Source organism: Chaetura pelagica, unplaced genomic scaffold (assembly GCF_000747805.2).
Source record: "Chaetura pelagica isolate M959 unplaced genomic scaffold, ChaPel_1.0 scaffold657, whole genome shotgun sequence".
Taxonomy (NCBI): domain Eukaryota; kingdom Metazoa; phylum Chordata; class Aves; order Apodiformes; family Apodidae; genus Chaetura; species Chaetura pelagica.
Window position 1 is genome coordinate 645,959 of NW_009953931.1, and position 27,714 is coordinate 673,672.

The following is a 27,714-nucleotide window of genomic DNA, read 5'->3' on the forward strand; positions in this document are numbered from 1 at the left end:
ATTTAAAAAAAAAAATGTGTAAAACGGAACAAAAAGCACAGGAAGCAGAAAGCCTCTCAAAGCCGTCAGAGGAACAGCCCGTCAGAGCGCGCCTGCGACAGATGCTGGAGAGCCGCGTTGCGGCGGCACCGAACGGACCTGCCCCTGACCTGCCCCTCTGCTCATACCCATCTCTCACACCCGTGCTTTGGGTGACACACTGAAGGTGGAAACAGCAGAACCCAACCATCTGAACAAAAAAAAAAACCAACCCAAACCAAACTTCCAACGTACTCCCCGTCCTGCCTGAGAAGTTGGAAGCGCAGAGGGACACACACCCACCCGTGACACCCAGAGCTGCACTGTCCTTGTCCACCCCGCTTGGCAGGAGCTGGGAGGCAGCTCCTCGTAGTAATAACTCAAAAACTCGTGGAAGTTCCTTAAGAAACAGTGGAACCTTCAAGCCTGCTGAGGCCCTTGACTCCCCAACAGGCTCAGAGCACCCGCCACGCTTCTCTGGTCAGCAAAACACTGTAAGCCGGCAAGAACAGCTGCTGAAATGTGAAGTAACATGGCTACGTTCCAAGCACTGGCATCGAGCAAGCAGAAGAAAGACACACGGCTCAAAACCCTTTAGAACAATCATGGCAGCTACCACCACCAGTTTCCGGATTTCCCAAACTATAGACATTCCTACTGTGCCACACTGGTGAGCTCTGTCAGGGTATGTCGTCACTGTCTCCATAGAAACTACTTCCAAAAAGAAAACAGCAGAGGCAAATAAAAAAACAAAAAGCATCATGTGGAAAAAACAAACAAGACACTTGTGCTGTGGCTTTTTCTTTGTCTTTTGGGGTTTTTTTAGGTGAACGTGTACCTCGACTGCATCTTCACCGCCCACAGCACAGCTCCCCCACAACCATGGTATGAACATCACCGTATCCTGTCACATTTTGTATTTGTAAATCTAATGCTCTGAGGCACACCACTAGAGTGGGAAAAATGCATGAATGGAATGGAGGCGTACAATTTATATTCAGCTCAAATAATTCTGTATGCTGAACGATGCCAAGCAGAGAGCTCAATATTACTATTTTCCCTACTTTAAATTTCCCGTCTCAAAATCGACACTACTACCCAATATAGGAGTCTGTTTAAATTCCCTTAGAGAAATCAGTATTTACAAATCTCAGGCAGCAGAAACAAGTGCTATTGCACCGCTGAGATTGGCTGCCAGTTCTGTTTCCATAGAAATGAGCATTCATTTGCTGAAATACGGGGAGGTGCTTTAAAGAACCTTCTCCGCTTTGCAGGGATACATATTATTTCTGGTGGAGTAAGAGGGCAAAACTACCAGCACGCATTAAGATTTTGCTTAACAGGCAAACAATCCTGATCAGATTCTCTTCATATGCAATATAATTACAAATGTAAACAAACGCCAAGGTTTTCATAGCAGCTAATTCATTCACATATCTGACATAAAAAAATTACGTCTGTTTTTACTATACATATCTAAGGGCAAGATGGGGGAGGGGGGGAAAGATCACTTATAAACTAAAACAACTTAAAAAGCAAAGGTCAGTTGGAGGGGTAAGTTAGCAGTGTGGTATTATTTAAGCTTGCAATTGGTCCTCATCAAGCTAAAGCACTATGACTGTTCCCCAGTTGCCTTGTTAGACAGACAGTTCTCATCTGTTGGCTTTTGAAACTCCCCTACATCCTGCCCCAATTATTCCATCCACACTTGTTTCAATACACTTTTCACCTCACCTGCTCTCCTGGCATTCCCTAAGGTAGCTGGTTGCCCTCCTCCTCTTTACAGTTCCACCAGGGCTCAGATTCAATGAAGGAAAATCGTAACACAAGACCAAAGAGACCATTCACACTAGTTCCATTCTTAACACAGCCAAAGGGCTAACAAGGTATTAAATCTACTACTGTGATTAAGGCTGCAGGTATAGTATCTTTTCCTCTCCTCCCTGCATTTCTCCCACATACCTGGTATCCTTTCCTCCTCTCCTCCCTGCATTTCTCCCACATACCTAAGCATACCAATACGTTTTTAAGATCTGATATGTGTTTAATCATGTTAGTACAAAGATTATTTCTTTTAAAATATATATTTGCTTTGTTCATTAAAAGAAGTACATGCTGAACAAAGAGACTGAACAACTGGTATTACTATTGTTTGATCAAAGAATCCTAAGTCACACCCCTGGATTCTCAGAAACTAGGCCAGCACAACAAATATTTACTTCCACAGCAATGTCACTCAGGACTATGAAGAAGCTCAGACCTTCCACAGCTGTATTACAACAGCCATTCCCTACCCATCACATACTGAAGAAAATCCTCATCAGAACAGCTAACTTATTGGGGAAAGTAACTCAAGCTGGCATAAAGCCATTCCTTTTGCTCATAAAAAGGTCCACTACAGAGCTGTGCCAGTTTAATTATATTAAAGCTTGTCAAACAGTTTTTCATCCCTTCCTCTTCGGAAACATAACCCTATTCCCCACACACATTCACCAACTTAACTCCAAAACATCCAAAGCACTAATAACATCCTCAAGACGGTAACAAATGTATTTAGAAATTAAAATCTGGCCTTTATCCCAAGACTTTCAGTAAAGCTCCTAGAAGAAGCGTTGGCAATAAGGCTAAAAGAATTCTACAGTAACTTCCAATCTACACATGCAAGCAGTAAATATAAAATGTCTTTTATAGAATAATGAAGAACAAAGCCAAGATACAGTGTTAACAACGGAAGAGTATCTTTTCAATAACATTAAAAACTTGCATAGATGGACTCAACCAATAAAACTAGGTTCAAGTAAAAACACTGAAACCAATGTATTACAGGGATTCTGTCTCTCTGGTAACAAAACAGAATCATAGTAACTTTTGCACAGAAATTGCCACCTGCAAGACAAAATCAATCATTTACACAGCTGCAGATTATTATTCACAGCTGCAGTTTACAGATGAGATTAAAATGGCTTAAAGGAAAAAAAAACTTAATCAACTCTCTTAAAATAGAAATTAAAAGTTTAGAAGTAAACTAGTCCAGCAATGTTGTATTTATGTTTTCATATATATTTAAATTATTTCAATGCATTTACATTCCTTCATTTAACTTTCTCCATTCTCCTGAGAACTACCAACAGAAAAAAATACATGTAAAACACATCTTTGAACCTCTCAAACCTATGCAGCAATATTAGCTTTAAATACAGAAGATAATAATTTACACTTTCACAATTAATAAATTTACAGTCTACCAGAACATTTAAGTAAAACATTTCCCCCCCAATTTCATATGTTTTTATTTTGTGGGCTTTTTTATATTAATTCCTACAAAACTTTGTATTCTAAGTGTTTAAGAAGAGCAATGTTTTATTTCAAAGCAGAATACAGCTTACTGCATCAAAGGCTGTAAAAACACGTTCCTTTTAACCCAGTGTCTTCTGTTTCCCCTTATAAAATGTGTTGCAGAAGACAGAAAACAAAGATTTAAAAACAACTATTTTAGAGCCACTGCCACAATACCTCCCTTGTTGTGCTCTTATGTAACAGGTCTTTTTCTTATAGTTTTAAGTAAGAAAGAATGATGGGCTTGCTCTTTCATACTATAAAAAAACTATACAAAGAACACAGTAGAACACAACCAGGATTTCTGCACAATAGGTTTTCTTCACACGAAATACAGCAGAAATAAAAAGCTCAGTTAAGAAAGTCCTAACTTCAACATGTAAGTGCCTTTAGCGCTGCAGTCATCTATTTCTTTAATGTAAAACTCCATTTATTATAATCATTACTCATCATTTTAACTGAGAAATCAAACCCATCACTACATTACCATTTTCTTTTGGAAAGAAAGATAGGATAACTGTTTGATCTTTTTTCCCCATGCATTAATACTTCACAGCATTCTTGTATCCTCTACTGAGAACACATGTAACTTGTTTAAGATGACATGCTTCTTTCCATGCAGCTTCAACCTTTTGCAATTGTATCCTGCCTGCAGACCAGCAGCTACTTTACTAATACAGTACAGCTCTGTTTCCCTGTCTCATTTTCTTAGTATTCACGTATGTTTCTAGTCATCCATCTGACACCGATAATGCAAGTACTCATTTTATATTAATCTAAAACAAATTATTTCATACTCACCATTGATGCTACTTAAAATCATATTTCCAGAGTTTCTTACTTCATCAAATTTTGCAAAGATTGTTTGCAACCTGTGAAGAACAAAGCAATATTTTTACATTTCTGAAATCCCCCAGGTTACTGCTAAAAACAGAAATCAGTTTATTAGCCTATATAAAGCACTAATATATAATATACAAGGAATTGAGACTATCTAGAAAAAATTCCTAAAGGACTCCTCTGAAGTTAGTAGAGCATCTTCACCCAGAAAATGAAGTCAACATAGCAAAGAACAAAACTAAGCATCATCATTAGCATGATTAAAAATAACTAAAATTTTACAATTCAGGTTCAGTAATAGTATACACCGGGTTCAGGTGACTGTGATACTACTCTATACACAACACTAAGAAGCAACAATTTGAACTACCAAGTGTTCATGTGGGTAAAAAACAGGGATTACTATTTAATTTGTTCTGAGACATTACCGACTTTCCTCTAAATTTTTGTGCATCAGAGTTTCCTCAGTCTTGTTACAAAAAATAATTTTGTAGTACTCAGCACTTCCACAGCAAAAAAAAAATAAATACTTTTTTCTAAAGTGAAGGTACACTAAACACTTTAGTTATATCCAACACACACACCACTCATTTAAACTCTTACAGTAGAAGAAACACTGCAAGCGTTCAGCTTCATCTAAATAACAAAAAAAAACACAAACAAAACCACAATAAACAACAAATACAAAAACTCTAGATTTGCAACCTAGTCCCACAAGGTAGAAAATGTGATTAAAAAAAAAAAAAAAGCTGGTACAACACTAAAACACGATTTATGCCAAAAACATAATAAAAGCAGTGGAAGTATCTCACAGAAAAAATGTGACCCACACGCTAGCAATAGATTTGTACTGACACAATACACTGTTCAGCTGCAAACAATTGAGAGCATTTTCTTACATTTCTCTAAAGACTCTTCTGCATTTCAGACTACTCAGAATGTGATAACATGTATTTTCAGCTACAATCCTGACCTTAAACACACAGAAGTATGTATATAACTGCAAATCACATCACAGTCTTCAACTCTCCCAAAGAGGTAGAGTTCAGCTGCATTACCAATACTAGAGATTGCAATATGCAATACAAAATTTGCTAAAAGAGTAAATACTGGAAAAGGCTGTTTCCAACTCAGAAGCCAAACTATTTTGATACAAACCAAGAAAAATGGGTAAGAGCAGTGCTTTAGTATAAATATTCTCACAATAAACAAAGGAGAAAAGCAAAGGACACACAAAGACTTGCACATTTCCCTGGGCACACAGCACTTTTACTCAAGGACCTGTGCAGAGGGGCCACACATTCTCACTGCGAACACTCTACCTTCTCCGACACACTGCATACCCCTTTCTTTCACTGGTACTATTTATCTAAGAATGAAGAATGTGATTACATCATGAACCACAGCCAGAAAACAGTATAAAATGCTTGAGCTTTCCCCAAGTTTCCCAATATTTTAGTGTTATCAACATGTGTTATTCTTACTTTCTAAATACTTCAAAGCGATGTGCTATGGAGAAAGTTCTTCCTATACTTAACAGGCCCGTAACAAGAACTACCCAAATTGAGCTCAGAACTTCACAATAAGGCCTACCCTACTGCAAGCATCTAAAAAAACAAACCCAAAAGCCCTCTTAATTGTGTCTCAGTAAACCCACTGCACAAACCAGCAGTTATTCTACCACTTCAACTCAGTAATAATTTGCATAGTATTCCCCTAAGGGACTTGTCAGTTTTCTCCCTGCAGCCTATTACCCTCTCCCTTTTGAGCCATGACTACATTTGAACCACTGCAGCCACAGCAAAATGTCTTGAAATGGCAGCAATTCACAAATGTCAGACTACACTGCTTTAATATTAAACCTCAGTCTTTTTAACTGAAAGGTCAGTTTTTAAACTAAAATCAATTGATACTGAAACAGATTTTTTGCATTTGGACTTGAAAAAGTAGAACTAGTTATTAAATTAGATACTTTTTGGGTGTCAGCATTTACTAATGACACATGAATATCCCTAACATGCTATGTGCTTTCAAACATGTTAAGTGAAAAGCTCACACAAGGATCAATGCACACAGTAATGTATTATGCCATCTTGCTCTCATAAAAGGAAGCTAATATATTTGTTTTGTATGTACAGTATTGAACAGTATTTTTACTGTTCACCAGTGACTGCAAGTTCCCCTCAACACTGCTGGATTCCATATTCAACACTACATTACCACCAGCTTGCCTAGTTAATAAGAACTTAACACTACACATCTGAAAGGCTGGAACTGTTACCCAGAGAGAAACTGAACATGAAGACTAGAGAGATTAACAAATTATCTTTACAATTTCACTTTAATTTTTATATCCTGTTAGGCACACATTTTAGAGAACTCAAAAGAAACAAAAAAACCCCAAAAAACACTATTTCCTGCTCTTTTGAACTTAAGTTTTCAAAACAGCTTTCCTGAATTTTTTTTAACAAAAGAGAAAAACTAAATGCTTCCTTATAAATACATTTCAGTAATAAACATGTTGCCTCTCACTCTGACAAAGTACTATAAACATTAAAAAACGTGTGTCAGCACTGGATGCTATGCAGTGGTGCAGGCTGCAGAACAACACAGTACTGCCACTCTTCAGGTTTTTAAAGCATGTCTTCACAACCAGTGGCACACTCTATAACATTCTGTCATAATTACAAAAAAAAAAAAAAAGCAAAACCAGTAAAACCCAGGTAACAGAATGGCCAAGCACAACTCTAGATCCAACCCTCTCTTTAGAGCACAGCTTACAGGAACTGTAACTACTACTTTGCATAGACTCTCACAAGTTTCTTTCTCCCTCTCCTTCCACCCAGCTCTTTACGCTACCATCTTCTCATAGTTCTTCACACAGTCACAGGCAGTAAGGCAGTAGGGGCTACAATTACTGCTACAATTACCAATTTAGAATCTCTACAGGAATGCAGCTCCTGGCAAAAGAGAGAGCCAAGCCAAGAGGAATCCAAGAAAGTTTACAGGGCTGGATGAAGACTGGTTTCTTCATCAGCAGCAACAAGGAACATTGTTGGAGAAAAGCAACATTATTACTCCTTTATCTCATATCTGCAAGCCCAACTCTGATTATGATGTGCATGATCAGTCAGGAAAGCCACCAGTTAAGAGAAATACTACATCAACAGGTAGTAGAAATAGTATCTTCTTTCTCCAAAAAGGCACTGACAGGTCTTCTGTAACTTAACATATGGAAGGAAAAAAACCCACTGAGAAAAAACACGTTCAAAACAGGAGGCTTCTTCTGCATGGGCTGGATAACTGTTGCCATCTCAGTAAACGAATGAATTAATGTATGAGGTTGTAGCAACTTAAATGGGGGTTCCTGGTATCCTGCTAAATCCTCTCCTACAGCAACTGACAGGTCTCTATCAAAAGATTAATATATTACAGTGACTATGTTAGGAGGAATACACACCTTTCCAAGACACAGCTTGAGCTGACGTGCATGTAAATGGAAACGCAGATGCTGGCAAAGAACATGCACTAAACTTCTAGACTGAAAAGACATAGTTCACAACTATTCTTAGTGGAGTTCAACTGCTTGCATGACAGGTAGAGAGGGAGACGTAAAAGTTTGGACCCTTGTGATGAAGAGGCAAAAAAGCATCACTCCACTGTCAACAGCAGGAGGATAAAGAAGGGTAACTAGGTAAGTAGTCTGTGCTTCATGCCTAAAGTGAGTTTAAAGTAGGAAATGGAGCATACGAAACCTTGCACTTTTTTCCCCTTAGTTCCCTCTTGCAAAAAAAAAATCCAAACAGGATCTTGCACAGACATGTGTCTACATCTGGACACACAGATGGACCTCATCTACAACATGAACTAGACAGATAAGTAGAAAGTGCATACCACATAAAATGTGGTGTTCAGAAATGCACACTGCAAAATGCTTTAACATTTCAGTAGATGAAATTGTAGCCCTAGAAGACATAAGAACTAAACAAACAACTGGTTTTATACATTTATGTTTGTCTAATAATGGTGGAAAAAGTTGCCAGATAACTTCCTGAAAGACTCTGAAAAGCTTTTAACACTCAGACTACATAACAGCTATCCAGAGCCTCATATACTATTTCCATTCAGGAAAGATCAGCCACATTGATTTCATACTGTAACAAATTCATTTTGGCCCATACAGAACAAAATCTGTTCACTATTCTTGGCTCACAGAACAAGAAATATCACATATAGTTTCAGTATTCACAAATTTATTAACGCTAATACTGACAGGCCTGATAGCAAAGACTATCGAATCTCTTTGGCAGCAACTTAAACAAAAGTGAAAATAACATCAAAATTTCCAACCACTGAAAACACTGATCCACTGTTCTTTATGAAAAAAACAAAAGTGCTTCAGAAAAAGCATGATATTATTCTGAGATCTAGAAATAGAAAAATAAAAAAATAGAGGAATGCATTAATTTTATTTATAAACAAACTCATTAATTCATCTCTGTAAAGAATAAAAATGCACTGAAAAAAATACAGCAGCAGCAAGCAGAGTTGAACTACAGAAGTAAGATCCCATCTTCTTTTATTGACTATTTAGACTCCAACAGGTCAAATAACCTCTTCTAGAAAACCTAGTGTTTTCCACACAGGTAAACCTGCTAGGTCCATGTTAAAAAACTTTTTAAGCCTACTGGTATTAAATTACTAACTACATTTGGCTTTATATACACACAACATCTATATGCCATTTGCATATTTAAGGCAGCTGAACCATTTATCAAAACAAGGCTTAACTTTCCTGCCTTCCTTTCAGCAGACTAGAGCTCTTGTTTTCAGTGCTTTAGGGCAGAGTGCATTCAAGCAGCAACAAAGATATCTTTAATGTGTAATTTGTTATGTAAACTAAACAAGACTGTATATTAAATCACATGTACACCAAATACTAAAATAATGGGGGTTTCTGCTAATATTTATGCCTACACACCATTTTTAATGCACTGTCATACAGTGAAGGAGCTGCAGTGCAGTTCTAAGGCTGAAGTCAGCAAATGAAAGCAGCTGTGGCTGAACTACAGATTATCCATAATACTTAAAACCCTTAAAACCTTCCCAGACACACAAATATGAAGATAGGTTCCCCTCAAAACAATGATGTTACTCTTCATGAAAGGTTTTTTCACATATCATAGCTCCTGCATAACCACATGAACATTTAATGCATTTAAGCAAAGGGAAAACTTCTGACAGGCTCACAGAAATGTCTTAAATTAGGTCTGTCGCTGAAGGAACAAGCCTTAGCTACCACAGAGCTAATCTGTCTTTCTTTGTCAATCACCTTGTTATTTGTGTGAAGGAGTAAGAAGAGGCTAAAGGAACTTTGCTTTCTATCAGTGATGGATGGGACAGAGACTGGCAATCTCATCCTCAGCTCAAGTAAATCGTCACTTCCCACTTCATCCCAATCTGAAAGCTTCTGCAGAAGAGTCAGCACTGAGACCCGGCTCATATACAATTTTACGCCAGCTTTGACTCTCAGGTGCAAAACTGTTGAGATTCAGTGGCAACGACTCATTTAACATGCGCCAAGCAGAGCCTTGCTTCTGTATGTAAATGCTTGCTTTCAGATCAGGGGTGATTTCGTATTCAGCTGACAGGAAAAATAACAAGTCGGCACCTACTGCAACGAAATTAGAAGCTGCCAATTGCCCTGAGCATATAATGCTCCTGCCGTGTTTAATCCTGTTTCAATCCCAACATTTACTCAGTTTGTATGATGCAAAAATGGATGAGTGCTGAACATAAACTTATGGTCAGACCCAACATTCATTTTACAAAGGCTGTTGTTATCTGCACTCCTTTGCTCTTATTTTGATATAAATATGTCCAAGACCCTACCTTAACACAAGAAGGATCTTCTCTGCTATGTTCCTATTATCTGCTAGAAAAGTCGATTTTTGGAACAGTAGTGGTAAGATGGCTGAGACTACTGTGGTAACCATACAATCTCTTCACGGTCTAAAACTGTAACATATAATGTAAAATGTAAAATTGTGACAATATATTCAAGTGTTTTCTAATTACTTCCTCGCTGCACTCAGTATGTCTTTGCTTAACTTTGAAACATTTTCAACTACAGCCTAGCTCTCAGCTTCCCCTAAAGTCAAGGGATTTTCACTGGTGAGTACAAGAAAGTCAGGAACACTAGTCAAATCACAGTGGAAGCAAAACTAAATAGAAGATACCATAAAAAGTGTAGTAATTTTAAAAGCAAGTTTCGGGAGGACTTCAAAGTTGTGACAAAGAACAGTAACACAGAAAGGCTCACAATCACAGATTTAAGACAGCTAACTCACCTTCCAGGAGGAATTCCTCTCTTCGCAAGATCTATTCGTACTTTCTCTCCCACATGTCTATAAACCTCTACAATGGCTAGAATGGCAGCATCTCTCACCTGTGAACGCAGAGTTTCAACTATTAATTTCAGGGTTATATTTGCTGACAAACAACTAATCTTCCAGTTTCTACCGACCCGCATGCCAACTCATTCCACAAACAGCTGAAACAGTGAGGATGGAAGGGAAAGAAAATACAGCTGTTATTTCAAGACGGTATCTGTTCTAAGTTAGAGCATCTCCAGATGGCAAATGAAAAATGCTAGAAATAACAGCTCTAGAGGAAATTTCTGGGATTGACATAAGAATAATATTTGTGTAAAAAATGTGCTTTATTTAGGATTCTATCACAGTAGGCAATACTTCGAAAAGTTTGTCCCTGCACTCAGTCTTGACACTTCATCTTGTTTTCATCTATTTCCATGTGCAGTGAGGCCCTTCTGTAAAACTAACCACCTCACAATAGTGAACTAAAGCAACCAGTATCTCCTTTACTTCTTCATCAAAAATTACATGGCATCCCATAAGCACAAGGAAGGGGGTAAGACAGGATAGGAGAAGGGGAAAGAAGAGGTAAAGCAAGGAGATGGAGTGCCTCTTTAGAAGAATTTAAACTATAGTCATCACAATAAAAACTGCTAAAAATGAAAGTTAGTAAATGCCATTATTCTCTATAAAGAATTACTGGAACAACTTTAGTATTGTTCTTTGTAACAGTTTGAACTAAACCCACAATTACTCTATCAAGATATGAACTACAGACTATTACAGGTCTCACGTAGGAGCTTCTTCTGGAAGAAATTCTTCTTGTCAGTATTTCTTTTCCTCTTATTTCAAAGCGCTTTAGAAGAAAAAACTATTTTCAGTAATGACTAGTTTCAACCTTTGAAGACAAAACTAAAGGGGTCAGTATATCACCACATGGCTGCCTTTGCACTCTACCTTCATCTTCCAATGGATTGACTGATGCAGAAGAAAATGGTTTATTGTTTCCCATGGTAGAAAATAATGATCTGTTGTACACAAGCAAGCCTATTGGCTTGTCTTCAATGCCTCCATTTGTTTTGCTTTCATTCCTCTGTCAAATTAGAGTTGCTGAAGTACCAGTAAGTAATTAAATCCTTACCTGACTATTTGAGTCACCAAATGCTGTACACAGGTGTGGTACCAACTTGCTGAGGGTTAACGGTTGTGCACCGTAACTAAAAACAACAACAACAAATAAACAACAACAACCCACAAAACATCCCAACATAACTTAAATGGTTTTTGCTTGTTTGTTTTGCAAAAAAAAACCCTAAACTTTATGCAGAAGTGAACTTTTACCTTAGCACTGATAAAATACAAACATCAATCAAGCTCCATCTCTCTTATTAGTCTTTTGTCTACTTCCAGAGAAGACAAAAATACTATACCTTTAGTCTTTCTTTTGGAAAGCTCACACACTGTTTAACTTTTCTCATTAATTTAATTGAATCAGACTTCCCAAAGTATTAAGTTTCAGAGAAAAGTAACATTCAGAAGAAGGACAGAACCATCACCCCTCCACAGCAACAAAAAGCTTACATGTTTAAGGTAGCAACAAGACACAAACACACTCCTTCTCGGGATCGGTAATTCTTGTGCTTAAAACCAACAGCGAGACGTTCCCAAATGTACTATAAAAGAAGAAATAATTGTCTTTGATTACCAGAAGCACAATACAATGTAATTGTAGTCCTATTTTATAGTTATGTTCATTAACCACTGCAAAAAATTAAGAGAAGACAGGTCCACTGGAAAAGTAAAGGCACTTCTCAGATAAAACTAAGTTATAAAATGCACAGTATGGAACACAACACATTATCCTATGCCAAAAGCGATTTCTAAAAACCATCCTTCAGAAATCTAGCTAAGTATTTCTATTCTTTGAGAAACAGCTCTTCAAAGCATACAGAACTGTTACAGTTAACATACACAAAACAAACACTGACATTACAAACTACTGACTCAAGCAGAAGTTGCTATATTCTCTTCACTTCATATTCTGTTTGCCTGCCAAAATTCCCTCTCATCCATTTTAGCTCATCCTTATCCGTGCCCCGCTGTCCACTTCTCCCTTACTTTTGCTCTAAATTTCTTTCTTGATTTTTTTTCAGTTCTATCTTGCCCATTCATTCTAGTCCCTCTGCTTCCATTTTTGTTGTGCTTTCGTTTCTCCTTTTGTGACGGTGCCGCTTCCTGTGGCACGATTCTCTGCTTCCCTAAACCCCCCTTTACCTTCTTGCGCACTCCTTTTTCACTGTCTTTTTCCTCTTGCCCCCCTCGGCTTCATCTCTTTTTTTTTTTTACCTTTCCATCTCCTTGGCAGTTCTCTAGCTGCGCGGTGCGGTGTATTTCAAAAGAGACAAAACCAACAGAGAGTGTGAAGCTTACGAGACTTGGGATTCTCCCTGGTGCCTGGGAGCAGATGCAGGGAATCCGACGGCGGCTCCCCCAGCTGCAGCTCTGCCATGACAGCCTCCTCCAGCATCCGCGGGGAGCGTTGCCTAGCGATGGCTGCGCAATGGCAAGGGCGCGTTTTGCAGCCTGGGCACCACCCTCATTCCTACCCAATTCCATACAAATCTGCTAGGAGGTCTGGGATACGAGTTATTGGCAATCCTGTGCAGCTTTCCCAGCATTTTTTTAAAAAAGAAAACAAAAACCACCCTCACAAACAGCTACTGATAAAAAACAGGCAGCATAAGAGCAGGGAATACTGCATCGTCTGCATTAATGAGGCAGCACACTTCACAGCACACGTACAATTTTCCAATTAGAGCCTTGCTTGATCGTTTTGTCCCATCTGTGGCTTCTCGTTTGTTTGCTTGTTTCATACTTCATTACATTTAGAGAAAAAAACACCTTAGACAAGCAGGATATGGCTTGCCAAAACTGCAGAGCGTAAGAACAAATAACAGGATTTTATGGAAGAAAACATCCTTCTAATTGACCCACTGTCCTGGACAAACATTGAAAAAAGGAAAATCTCCTTCCTAGGTGTACAAAAATCCAGGTAGAAAACTAACTGTACAGTAGCGAAACACAGAGCAGTTTGAAGAGAAATTCAGCCTTTCATTAAATTAACCCTGGTTTAAGAACTGACTTCTTCCAAACAGAGAAATTCAAAAAGCTGCTTAGAAATTTCAGCTCTCGTCACTTGCTAGCAACAGGTAGTGCCAGCCTCCCTTTGTCTCATTAATGCATTTATACCACCTGTGTTCTTATTTTTATGCTTTCCTGCTCATAACCTGCTACATCTAGTTCTCGCTCATTAAAAAACCCAAAAGAAATAAAGGAAAAACACAAACAGATTTCAAACAAGAAAAGGGAACTGAAGACAGGACAAATTAAATATTATTCAGCACCACACTAGAACAAACCTGTTGAGTTGATTGAAAATAAACTTACAGGATTTATCCCAAAAGAATTATTTCACCCAGCTCTTCCAAAGGGATGTTTCTCTGCAGCAAAGGAAGCCTAAAACTCTTCATTTCAGTGTCAGAGGCACAGGAAAGACTTCTCTCTTTTGGTCCCTGCTGTGAGGATGATTGATGCTTTTCATCCAGATTTTTAAAGATACATGAGCTATCCTGGGAGCAGACACCTGAAAGCCAGGTTTCTGCTGCCTTAAGGGAGTTACCAGAAGAGCTGTATCTTCTCTTACTTAAATACACTGTTCCTTGGACTCCACAAACCTTTTATTCTTTCTAACACTGTAAGTAAGCTTCAAAAGGGATGGAAGTTTCCTTCCATCACCTCAGTATACAGCCTAACAACTCTTCAGAAACTGAAAGATGGATCAGGAAGCTAAAGCTCCTTCATGATGAGAGCCTAGCACTAAGCAACTATCACCACATTCTTTATTACCAATTGTTAGAATGAAGATGGGTCCAATATGCTCTGCTGTGCACTTACAGAAATACTATTACTGTAGAGGTAGCTATACTTTCAGGTCTGTATGCCAGGTACTGGGGAACACCTTAAGCACAGGAAAGTGTCACTCATGAACTACTTGCACTTAGGCACAAAAAAATCCTGCAATGTGTTTTTGTCAATGAATACATTCAAAACCAGAACTCATGAAAAGGTAAAGTCATGTCTTTGAGGATGACACTACAAGACTTTGATGCCTAAATCCCAGTCACATCCATGACCAAATCATGTGAGGAAATGCCTCATGTAGGAAGGGAGATAAATGTGTTTTACAGGGTTAGACAGCATGTTTGTCACACATCTAGAAAGCCAGATTTTCTAATTAAGAATGCACCACCTCAACTGCAGGACTATTCCTGCATGTTCAAGTACAAAGCTAATTTAAAAATAAATTTGGAGCTAAATAAACTTACTCCCATTTTGCAAATTCCAACCGAGGAGGCTGCTTCAAACATGGTTTAATTAACAAAGTCCTGCCATATGACATGAAAAAATCTAATCAGAATGTAGTTATGATACACAAAAACCACAGAATTGCACCGTGCCAGGTTATTTTTAGCTGAGAAATGCATCAGTGTCAAACCATTAAAAATATCTTTAATATTTGCACCATTAACAATCACCATAACATTCCAACATATTCAAAGTCAAGCTCATGCATGAGTCTTATGCTCATTGGAGGCCTACATCTCTGCCTACATTAAGTTACCGTACCATGGGAGGTGCTGTTTCGTCCATCAATTTCAAGATAAGATTCTGTGCTTGCTCTCGAACTTGGTCTTTGGCATCTCCCATACGATCTATCAAAGGCATAAGAACTACAGGAAAAAAAAAAAAAAAAAGTTGAACCACTCAATGTAGATTTTCTAACACTTCAGAATATTTGCTGAAATAGATTTAAAATATCGAGAATAATCCAGAAACAAAAGCTGAATTAAAGTTGGTCAAAATATTTTAAAGTCACAGATACATTTCTGAGCACATTACAAGACTAACAACAAATGCATTTGACTTAAATTCAAGAAAATATCTCCCAAAAGGCTAAAGAGAAAGCATGCTTCCTGTCTTAACTGCAGAATTTATTTCAATTTAATCTGCAACAAGTATGCTAGAATGCCTGGCTTTTCTGAAAAATAATCCTAGGAACTGGAGTAGGAAAATAATACTATTTTTAAATCAGTGGGATTGTGACGTATAATTACAAAAAAAAAAGTTTTTAAATCCTCCTATTGATTCCCCATATATTCTGGAAACACAGCTTTACTTCAGTAAAAGTGTGAGTAGAAGTTACTACTTTAAAACAAGTGTTCTCAAATAACATTTAATTACAATTGTATGACAGATGATGATTTCATATCCTAAAAATCAGAACTCACTCAAAATGAAAGGCCTTGCCAATTCCTTTTACTCACTGCTTATGCAGAGAAGTTGATAATTACATCTGATAAACAAATTAATGTAATGATATTTAGGAAAGTTATCTGAATTAACACTTAGATCTGTATTGTGCAAGATGTCCTGTTATACTGGTTCCCAGTCCTCCATCTGGGCCACACACACTTTGTGAGGCTCTTCCTCCCAGTGCTTTCAAGCACCAGTTCCTCAAAAAGAGCAGTGATGACACCAAGTGTGCTGCCTTCCACCAGGAAGTACAGCTGACACAATTGTGGAGATGTCATCTCCTGTAGGGCAGTGCTTTTAAAGTTAGCATATCCAACCGAAACACCACCTAGGAATAGCAGTGTCACATGCTAACAGTAACAATTACCTGTAAACAGCTCAACTTTTGTTTCTGATTTGCTCCACAGTTTTCTAAGAGCTGCAAGTACCAGTCACATAAACTACATGGAGCTTACTCAACCAGACCACAATACCCACCCAGCTCATCCTTCTGCTCCTGCAGTCTAGTTAAGCTGGGGCTAAGTTGAGTACTATATGAAATGCTAGGGCCCCCAACACAGGAAGGACGTGGAGCTCTTTGAGTGAGTCCAGAGCGTGGCCACGAAGATGATCAGAGGGCTGGAGCACCTCTCTTATGAAGACAGGCTGAGTGAGTTAGGGTTGTTCAACTTGGAGAAGAAAAGGCTCTGGGGAGACCTTATAGTGGCCTTCCAGTACCTGAAGAGGGCCTACAGGAAAGCTGGGGAGGAGGGACTTTTTACAAGGGCATGCAGTGATATGACAACAGGGAACAGTTTCAAAACAAACACCAGTAGATTAGATATTAGGAAGAAATTCTTCATTATGAGGTGGTGAGACACTGGAACAGGTGTCCCAGGGAAGTTGTGGAAGCCCCATCCCTGGAAGTGTTCACGGCCAGGTTGGATGGGGCTTTGAGCAACCTGGCCTAGTGGGAGGTGTCCCTGCTCACGGCAGGGGGATTGGAACTAGATGATCTTTAAGGTCCCTTCCAAGCCTAATCATTCTATGAACAGCACTGTCAGCAAAAGAAAGAACAGCGTCTGCAACTTGGGAGGTCTCTTCAGTACTACATTAAAAACAGCATCTGTACTAGGATGATTACTGAACTAATACACTCCCAAAATTTGAATTTCCCCTCCTGCTGTATCTGAACACCTTCCTATTACCCTAATATGAATGTTTAATCCTACAGGATCTGGATGTTCCACTGACATATTTAGCTACCATTATCAAGTTTCGGCATTTTTCATCTAACTTCTCTTCCCATCCTCCTCTAAATAAATTATTACAGCTACCTTTATTTTAGAATTTGAAGATAAGAGTTTGGGGGGGGGTTGGGTTTGTTTTGGTTTGTGTTTTTTTGTTGTTGCTTTGTTGGGGTGAAGTGGGCTTTTGTTTTTGTGATTATTTATTTTTTTTCCTGTTTTGTGAACAAAGAGAAAGCATCCAGAACTTAAGAAGTTCATTTCTGGAGTACACAGCTGACTTCTCCCTTAAATTTCCACTCACATATTGATTACATTTTTCTTCCCAACAGTATTTTTCATTACTATTTTCAGCACTTCTAAAGTGACCTTTTGCCTGTACCACTCGTTACTGGTAAAGTCTTCTACTTTAACCTGACTGTTGGGCAGCTGAAGGAAACTCTTGCTTTACACAGAGGGAAACAAACACAGCCACTGAGAAGCTGTTCTAACAGAAGGGAACACAGTGAGCGTCAGTCCTGCAGGAACACGGCTCCTTTGTGACTAATTAGCACGACTGAGTCAGTTGACGGAGCTGCAGATACCAGGGCTCCTCTCAAATCACTCAGGCAAGCACAGAAAACAGCTACTAGAAGCTGCTCAACAGAGGTGAGGTCATCGAGTTAAAACTGAGCTATGACACAGCCTGCAGATTTCAGTGTGTGCAGCTACTGAACACCCCAGCCTTTGTCACTTGGGTAGCTCTGACAGAGGAACAGCCTGCTGTGGGAGCTGCTGAAGGACCCAAATGTCTGCTAGCTTGACTTTCCCCCCCTCCAAATTCTCAAGTTTCTTTAAGACCCCATAAGGCGTAATATATTATGTTTGCATAAGACAAATTAATAAGGCTGTTGAATGCTGGCAACCAACAGCTTGTTTTCCGTTTGGTAGTTCATCTTTTCTGTCAGAATAAGCTCCTAAAGAAAAGTATCTGAAGTTGATTGCCTACTGACAAAGTTTCAGAAAGCTCAACCAGAAGAGGATCTCCACCAAGCATATTTCAATTTTAATTCCTAATGCCTTCATCACTTTTTCTACAAACGCTAGTTAGACATATCTAGGGAGAGGTATAGTGAAAACCAAGCTGAATTATGTTAGCTGCCCTTCAGACAAACAAGTGGGAAACACTCCTCCCTTACTAAATATTCTGACAACATTTGAGATGCTTGGGTCCAACCCAGCATCCTATCTGCTGATGACCCTTCTTCTATTCCCTACTCCAAGCCTCCTGGCCTCTCCCTGCTGCTCTCTAATCCTGCCCAGCCAAAATCACAGAGCAGAAGAAACTTTTGCATTCTCATAAGAAACCTCACCTAAGCCCAAAGGACTAATTACAGGTAAGCATTAGCAATGACCTTAATAAGTTTTCATTTATAAAATAATTACATTAATTTGTATCACCAGCAGTTGGACAGTAGATACAAGAGTTAAGGCCAAAACCAGCCCGAGGATTCAGAATACAGCCTCAAGAGACTAAGCATTTATTTCCTCTACCAGCACTGAAGATGATAAACAAGTAAATCACAGCAGTGCCTAGAATGGCACCCAATGAATTTTTTAACTGTATGATGCCCTGCAGCAAAGAATGCCACAGGTAGTACAAACAACTGCCTTTTGTTAAACTTTAACAGGAGTTCCTTCTGTTATTACACAAATATGAAGCCTTTTAGTTCACAGCTCCCTCTCTATTCCTTCTCTCTTGATCACTTCTACCTACTCTTGGTGTGTCCATTTTATGTATAGCCTCTCATACCTACCCATTTCAATGAACCAACTTTAGATAGACCACGTCTGCTCTACTGCAAAGATTTACAAAAAAACATTAAGCAAATGAGAATCTTTACCAAGGAAACAACATCAGTGTTGGTAAAAAGTCTGTTACTAAAAAGTCTCACATCTTATCTTAGACATAAAAGAGGAAAGGCTTTGAGGACAGAAACAGATTAAACCTAGGCAGCAATATCTTCCTTGTTTTCTCAGAAACCTTGCCAGCTCAGGCAAGGACATTAAACAGCTGCCATTAGCAAGGAGGGAGGGAAACAGCTGCCTCTGCAACCAGTGAAGCCTCTGTTCTTCTCGGCAAGATGCACAAGATAAAAAGGAATCCCACACAGGCTTCCTACATGGCCAGCAACAGGGCTGTGGTGTGACATACCCACATGGTCATGGGCTACTTCTGAGCAAAAAATCATTAGCAGGGACTCAGAGAACCTCACTGCTTCTCTCCCGATACTCTCCTCTCCCCCACAAGATACCAAAGCAAGTTTAATAAAAAGTCACCTCAGACATTAAAGTGCCTCTTTGGGTTTCTTCAGGAGTCAATTAAGAAAAGCAATAGGATTGGCCAGATGTACTTTTCCACTTTCTCCACTGGTGGAGAAAAAAAAACAAACCCTTTTTTTTTATATGATACATGCATGAATCTGCCAAGTTCTTGGTCTCAAGAATATGAGAAGAGAGCCTGTAAGTCCAAAGAGTTTCAAGAGGTGTATTAGACCAGCAGGAAAACTAGATGCTACAGAACAATATTCATGTCATCATCAGAAATTCTTTAGCTCTGGGGTAGGTTCTCTCAGAACTAGTATTACTTAGAACCAGACAAAAACCAAGCAGGAGAGGAATTCTCTTAACCAATGGCACTGCATTTCAAGGTGTCATACAGTGAAATGCCCATAGACAGCAAGCAGATGGTATTCTAAATCACAGCCTATCATTCAAGCATGGATCACTTCACATTCCCACTACTAATAAATTACAGTGTCAGCCAGCCAGGACATAAAAAGCTTTAAAAGGCTGCACAGATAATTTTTTTACTTAAAGCTTTAGGGAATCTGTCACTAAGATGAAAAAAGTCATAGCTTAAAACAGCTATGCAATTAGCTATAGAGAGAATCAAAACAAATTTAAGAATGTTCTGAGATGTTGCAGGAAATTTATGTTTTTGTTAAATTTGAAAATGTACAAGCAAATAAAAACATCTATTCTGGACAAAAACACACAAATAATGGACTTCCCTCTGAAAGCCTTTACTAAAAATAGTCTGATATAAGCAACTCCTACAACACAGCTTTTCCTGTGGTCAACAAGCAATAAAACGAAAAGGCAGTATCAGACAAAACACCTGACTTGCATTTAGATGCAACAAGGTATCTTTGAGACAAGACTCTTACATAAATAGAAAAGCTTGTTTAATATTATTTGAGCAATTAAATGTCTTCAATTATTTGATTTTCAAGTTTTTTCTAACATCTCAGGTTGGACATACTTTTAGCAAAAACATGGTCCAGATGATCCTGAAGGTCCTTTCCAACCTAAATTATTCCTGGTTTTCTGTTTAGTGTTCTGCAAGCATTTGTAATCTGGAATCCTACAAGGGATCATGCCTTATGTCTCAACATTTTAACATCTCAACAAATTAAAACAAAAAACCCAACAAAAATCAGCCAGTCCCTAAAACCTGCAGATCCAGTATTTTTCTACATGCAATATACCCAAGGTAGCTCAGGCTAAAACTGTTCCTGGTTTTCACGGCACTGAGGAAAGGAGTTCTCCATATATCATTAAAGCCACTTAATGAAGAGTGACATCTTCATTAAACTGTACTATTCTTTTCCATCCAAAAATTGTAATAATTAGGCAGAATAAAAAGCAAAAATTAAGAACTTTGGTGTCACTTACCTGAATGCAGTCTTACTCAAACAAGTAGTTCCAAATTCTTATACCAAAGAATAAGCTTAAAAGGTATAAGCTCTTAATCCAAATTCACTCAAAAAATTAACACACATTGCAAGTCCTTACAACCGCTTTAAAATTAATAAGGCAACATACTTGCATGTCTAATTATTACAACAAATTTGGAAGAGCATTTAAATTATTCTGAAAAGTCTAATTTAAAGATTTTTCCATAGCTTCTAGAAGCCTCCTGGGAAAGAATTTAAACACTCCAAAATCGGTTTCACATCTTAAAACTGAAACAGATTCCATACACCTTTATTACAACTTTTTTCCCTATTCCTTTAAAAATAATAGGAAGGCAAAATAGTATTTGCTCCTTTTAAAAAGTGAAACTACAAGCATGAGTAGAGATTTTCCCTGAAACTCTTATCATCTAGACCCATGTACCCATAATCCTAATATACTCTTTTACTTCTGATATATTTTAGTAATTAATGCCGTCACCTGGGAAAAGAGATTATGACAGGTAATTATGTACTCTTACATAATCACTTTTAATCACAGAACAAGCCATAGTTTTAAATACTGAAAGTTGTAACACTCAAACACTCCTTAACCAGCTTTTTTTTTTTTTTCCCAGAATGTAGCCACAACGACTTATGAACTAATACATACCCTGGCATTCATTGCATGCAAAGTATTTTTAAGCACTGAAAAGTACTAAAAATGAAATTCCAAATTTGCATGTCCAAGTTCCCAGAACACTGATGCCAGCTGCAGAGAGCATGTAATGTGATTAATCGTAAAAAGATAACACACCTTGGAAGAAAGTTACTGCAACATTAGATTGTTGCCTAGGAAACTGAATTAAGTGTCTTATCAGGCATTACACTTGAATACAAAGATCAGTAACATGCTCTTCAGAATACTGGATAGCATCTGTCCTACAACTATTGTATTGGTTTTTCCCAAATCTGATTTATGTGTAGGCTATAAAGATGGAAATAATAAAGCATTAGTGTTTTCTACTTCTTTGCAAACAGCCTGCAGTGCTTATTGGGATGAATATTCAGTGACATAACTTACTTTTCTCTGCACTTAAAGAAATCTATCCCCATCATAACCAAACAGGAAATTAAACAGGGGGAAAATATGTTTTGCTGTTATAGTTGGGGAATACACTATTATACTTCCTTTGTTTACTGAGGTCTAAATCATGAATAAAAACATCTCAGGGTCACCAAAATGTAACACTCTTCATTAGGACAAAAATACATTTAAGGTTCTGGGTATTTTATTACAAAATACAGCTATAAAAGTGAAACTTCACAAAAAAAGTAGGATTCCTTGTATTTTAAAGAAGATTGAAAATAGAGTAAGTAGGTATTTTACATATGCATCTTCCTTCACTATTTGAAAATTTTGAAGTACTAATTAAATTGCCAAGAAAAGTTCTCTTATGCTTGTCTTAGAGAAATAATAAACTCACATATGTCTGACCAGAACAGAAGTAAATGCCCACCATATAAAATACCACTAAAACTTCATGTGGAGATAGACCAAGCAATGACCTAACTAGACATAACCATGATAAGAATGAAAAATGTTAAAATGGCAGTTTGCATAGATGATTCTTCTCAAATGTGTAACTGTGGAAACTTTGTAGAAGGTTGTTGGAGTTTTTTCAGGGGGGAGGGGGCAGGGGAAGCTTATTTTTTCCTACTTCTAAGCAACTTTCATTATCCACATGTAATAGAGAGGTTACATCTAAAACATCGTTACATCTAAAACTTGAACTCCCCACAGAATCCTACTGGAGAAACTGGCTGCTCACCACTTGGATGGGTAATATACTTTGCTGGGTAAAAAAACTGGCTGGATGGCCAGGCTCAAAGACCTGTGGTGAATGGAGTTAAATCCAGCTGGTGGCCAGTCACAAGTGGTGCTTCCCAGGGCTCAGTTCTGTTTATTGTCTTTATCAATCGAGTGCACCCTCAGTAAGTTCACAGACAACACCAAGTTGGGTGAGAGTGTCTGCCTAAGGGTAGGAAAGATCTGCAGAGGAACCTTGGACAGGCTGGATCGATGAGCCAAAGCCGGTTCTATGAGCTTCAACAAGGCTGAGTGTTGGGTCCTGCACTGGGGCCATAATCCCATGCAACACTAAAGGCTTAGGGTAGAGTGGCTGGAAGGCTGTGCAAAGTAAAAGGACCTGTGGGTATTGGTTGAGAGCCAGCTGAATATGAGCCAGCAGTGCATGCCCAGGGGGCCAAGAATGCCAATGGCATCCTGGCTCATACCAGAAAAAGTGTGGCCAGCAGGAGTAGGGAAGTGATTGTTCCCCTGTACTCAGCATTGTGAGGTTGCAGCTTGAGTACTATGTTCAGTTTTGAGCCCTTCACTACAACAAAGACATTGAGGTGCTGGACCAAGTCCAGAGAAGGGCAATGAAGCTCAGGAAGGGTCTAGAGCACAAGTCTTAAGAGAGAACTACAATTGTTTAGTCTGGAAAAAAGGTGGCTGAAGGGGAAACTTTATCACTCTCTACAACTACCTGAAAGGAGGTTGTAGCATGTCAGGGGTTGGTCTGTTTTTCCAAGTAACAAGTGATAGAACAAGAGGAAATGGCCTCACGTTGTGCCAGGGGAGATATTTAGATCGCATATTAGAAACACTTTCTTCACTGAAAGAGTTACCAGGCATCAGAACAGACTGCCCATGAAAGTGGTGGAATCACCATACTGGGAAGTACTCAAAAGCCATGTAAATGTGGCACTTGGTGACATAGTTTAGTGGTGGATTCAGCAGTGTTAGGCTTACAGTTGCACGTGATCTTAAGGGTCTTTTCCTAACTAAGTAATTCTACAAATGTTTTATTTTGGCATCTGTGAAGAACTCACTCTAGCTAGTTAGTACAACATGGTCATCTATGGCAAAGAAAAGATAATACCAGCACGTATAAAAAGAAGTGGTACCTCAAACTTTCAAGAGCTTTCTGCAGAAGAGCTTTGCAGAAGGCAACTCAGCTAACACAGTGCAGTTGGATTTTCATATAATTCTCAAGAAGAAGCCTCACAGGAAGGAAGGTTACATAATAAAGGTGCAAAAAGATACACCACACTGGACAGTGGACCCTAAACCAACCATCAATGCACAGGAGACAGGTTGTTAGAACAGACAGCCTCATTAATATATTAATTTTCAGGAAGTTGCAATGTAAAAAAGTCATGGATTATCAATAATTACAAAAGTAACAGATGACATAAAAAACCTAAACATAATTATGCCACTGTAAACATATGCTGCACCTGTGCTGTTATGGCCTCCTCAACTCAACAGCACTACAAGAGAGGCACTGAAAGGGGAAATAAGAACAATAAAAACTCTGGAACCATGTGTATACACAAAACAATTAGGCCAGGACTCTCAGCTGGCGCGGGATGGAGGAAAAACAGCAAAGGAGTGAGACAGCGAAGATCCACAAAATGAAGACTGGAAGTCAAGAGGGTAAGAAATGGTGGTTCACCTCTCTAACACAAGATCTAGCAAGCATCAATCAAGTAATTAGGCAGCCAGTCCAAAATGAGAATTTTGCATAATTAAGCATTACTACAGAAGACTGGAAAATGTGGGTTCAAAAACTAACCAGATAAAACAGTAGGAAAAAAGGGTGACAAGGGAGACACTGAAGATACCATCTGCCCCAGCTGGCCCTAAACGGCAGGACTGCAGAGAGATAGGGGGTCATACTGAGGAAGTTATCACTGCGTGTTCGTTCTCTCCTTACTTTCTTCTCAGGAGTTTGCAAACAGATTACTGTCAGACACAAGTCTTTCGTCTGACTTAATGGAGTTACTCTCTGATTACTTTAGAAGCCAAATGTGTGGAGTCAACAGAACATTACTTGGGAAACTGCTGGTTCTTTAAGTTTTTGTTGAAGGAATCAGTTTTCTTGCTCACCATTGTGCTTTCAACTCCACTCATGAATTCCTGACTACCTGCACTCCCAGACATTTACAGTAAAGTTTTTTTTATTACTGCTTCATGGACAAAAACTGAAAATAATCCAAATCTTGTTTGTCTCTTAGAGAGCTACCAACTGGAGAAAATTCATACTAGAGATCACTCTTTTTAAAAGTTACTTAAAATAAAGGGGTTTTTCTGCCTTTACAGAGACTAACGTCTCAGCATCTGTTAGGCTTATGTAAAAGATTATAATGAACAACAGACTTGCATATTCAGCATAATGTACTCTACAGGTCTTGATTCCAAAGATGCTCAGAAGACCAATTTCAGCTGAAGGCACTACTACTCAGGTTTTCTAAAGGGTACTTCTGGAACACACAGCTTCAAATGTCTATTGATGTTACACAGGTTCGATGGGCACTCAGTGCACTACTCTTTCTCAAATGTACACACAACTAAGCACTGAAATTTAAATATTTAATCTGCTCATTATCTCAAACTACTCCAACACTGGGGTGAAAAAAGAATGTTTCAAACTATTCTCAAATACTTCACACTTAAACCACAAAACACAAATAGAAGAAATGAAAAAAAAATCTCCAATATTTAATGAATATACTCTAATTTTCAGAGCTATAAACCACTAAAACATAAACCAAAACAGAAACTCTGAAGCTTAGCACTGTTTGTAGCTTCAGAGACTATTCAGAAATCAATACTCTACGTAGCATAATACACCTCAAGTTCCCTTACATGCTTCCAATACAAAACTAACCAGCCAAAAAAAAATACTCTGCAACAGAACAGATTTTCTACTGCAGTAGTTCTACAGCATCCCAAAACATGCTTCAAATTAATGTAGTCAGTACCTTGTCAGAAACTATTCTTTGTACTCTTCAGCTTTCCGTTTTTGCAGATTTCTTAAGTCTTAAGCACAAAAGTAGACATGTAAAGAAGAGCAAGCCTAACATTTTGACAGACAATTTGAAATAGCTGGGGAAGTGGGAACAAGATAGAAAATAATTCACACAGATTTTGGAAAAGGACACTAAGCTAGATACTTCTATTAAAAACAGCCAGTGATACAACACCGATGTTAATGCCCTAGTACCACTATCTCTTTTCAAGGACAGCAGGAAAGTGAGTTAAGGAGCATAGTTTGCACACACCTCCCAGAAAAATTATTTCATACTCAGGCACACGTAGAACCATTGATCTGAAATTTGTTTCAGTAAACATTTCACACGAGAGTAGCAGTTAACACTTTTTTTTCATATCATAAAGAGTTTAGACTACTAAAAGCAACAATCCAGCTACCTAACAGGAGGTGGACTACACAGCCCTCTGACTGGCTTCAGCAGATGTAAGGGTCTAATTAAAATTATCTGCAAATAAAACCTTCTATCTTTAACACAAGTTAATGGTAACACGTTCCAATGTCATTTTCAGGTTACTGTCTTGGGGAGTGGTAAGCAACTATAGCATAAAATTAATTACTTAAGAGATTTTCCTGAAACATTTAAAACATCTCCAGCTACCAGATGGAAATCAATTATTTAATGGCAAATTAATATTTACAAATTAATACAAAATTATTTACATTCCAACATTAGCAATAAGATGCCTACCAATATATTATAATTAATTCAGAAAGGTTTCAACATGTTGTGCTTCAGCTGCTGGGTGGAGAGGAGGGGAGCTGGCGGGTCTCTCTCTTACTTTTTGGTCTTATGAAAAAATAAAACAGTTGTATTTCACTTACCAGTTCCTATATAGGATTTAAAGCGTCCTGATAGTCTGCTGACAAAGGCACCTAAAACATCTAATCCCAGCAATGCTACCTGTTGAAACAAAAGCATTAGATATAAAAAACAGATAACTAAATTATTCTTTAGAATATGTTTTAAAGAAATTAGACATATATGCTAGCATGCTGAAAGACTGTATCTTAACCTAAAGATAAATTAAAGCTCCAATCAGAGAGCTGATCATTCCTTGAAGGCTTTCATTAAGACAACGTTATCAGAATATATTCGTAATGGATCAAGTATATTTACATATACCTGAGCAATTTAGATTTTTTCAGTACTTGTCTTAAACCAGAAAGAAGATAAATATTACAGATCCAATGTTTCAGTATTTTCAACTACAAATTATTAAAACTAATAATTATGAGGAGTAAGCAGTTGAAAGAATGCCTTCTTTTCCCCTCTCTGGATTATGTATTAGAACCATATTCACTTCTGTCCCTAATTTTCTTTAAAAAATTACTCTAGAGATCTAACTCAATATTAATTCAAAATCAAAATTCCTTTGAAACAGGTACCAGTAAGGCTTTAGGCCTTACCTCCTCTACCAGGTTTCTAATCTGCTGAAAGAAATAAAATAGAATGTCTTAACAACCAAAGAAGGTGGGTGGGTGTACACAGTTACCAGATTCAGAAAAAGCAAACAAAATGCAAAACTAACAAAACCCTCAAACATAAGTATTAATAGAGACTGGGAAAAAAACACGGTTTAAACGATTTCCCAGGCGCTAAGAGCTTACTTCAATCTGGCAACTTAGCTCATCCACTAAGGTCATTACATAGTTTTCCAAACTCTCAAAAGAAAACAACTGCAAGAAGCTAATACTGTCTTTGTTAGCAGTTCAGATCACACCATTTGTCCACCAGCTTATTAAGCCCGGGAAGTTTTATTTGCTCTTGGAAAAAAAAAAATAAATAAAAGAAGAAGATCAAAATACTACTGAAATTGTGAAGAAGTTCCCAACTACAAAGAAAAATTACATGAGAGGAAAATATCCCCTAATACAGAAAAGAAACATTATCAGAAGTGACTAGTTAAAGAAATTTTAACAAGATAAT

The 27,714-nt window shown here is 38.1% G+C and overlaps 1 protein-coding gene across 3 annotated transcripts in view; it reads right to left on the reverse strand.

Moving 5' to 3' along the window:
- The window catches only part of CLASP2 (cytoplasmic linker associated protein 2), a 137,946-nt gene that overhangs the window by 96,884 nt on the left and 13,348 nt on the right, over window positions 1-27,714 (reverse strand). For all 3 annotated transcript variants that reach the window (XM_010001702.1, XM_010001699.1, XM_010001700.1), the window contains exons 2-7: window positions 26,610-26,688; window positions 15,255-15,358; window positions 12,150-12,241; window positions 11,710-11,785; window positions 10,545-10,642; window positions 4,156-4,226 (exon numbers count right to left, since the gene is read on the reverse strand). In XM_010001702.1, the coding sequence (XP_010000004.1) occupies window positions 4,156-4,226; window positions 10,545-10,642; window positions 11,710-11,785; window positions 12,150-12,241; window positions 15,255-15,358; window positions 26,610-26,688 (520 nt within the window). The remainder of the gene's footprint in view (window positions 1-4,155; window positions 4,227-10,544; window positions 10,643-11,709; window positions 11,786-12,149; window positions 12,242-15,254; window positions 15,359-26,609; window positions 26,689-27,714) is intronic.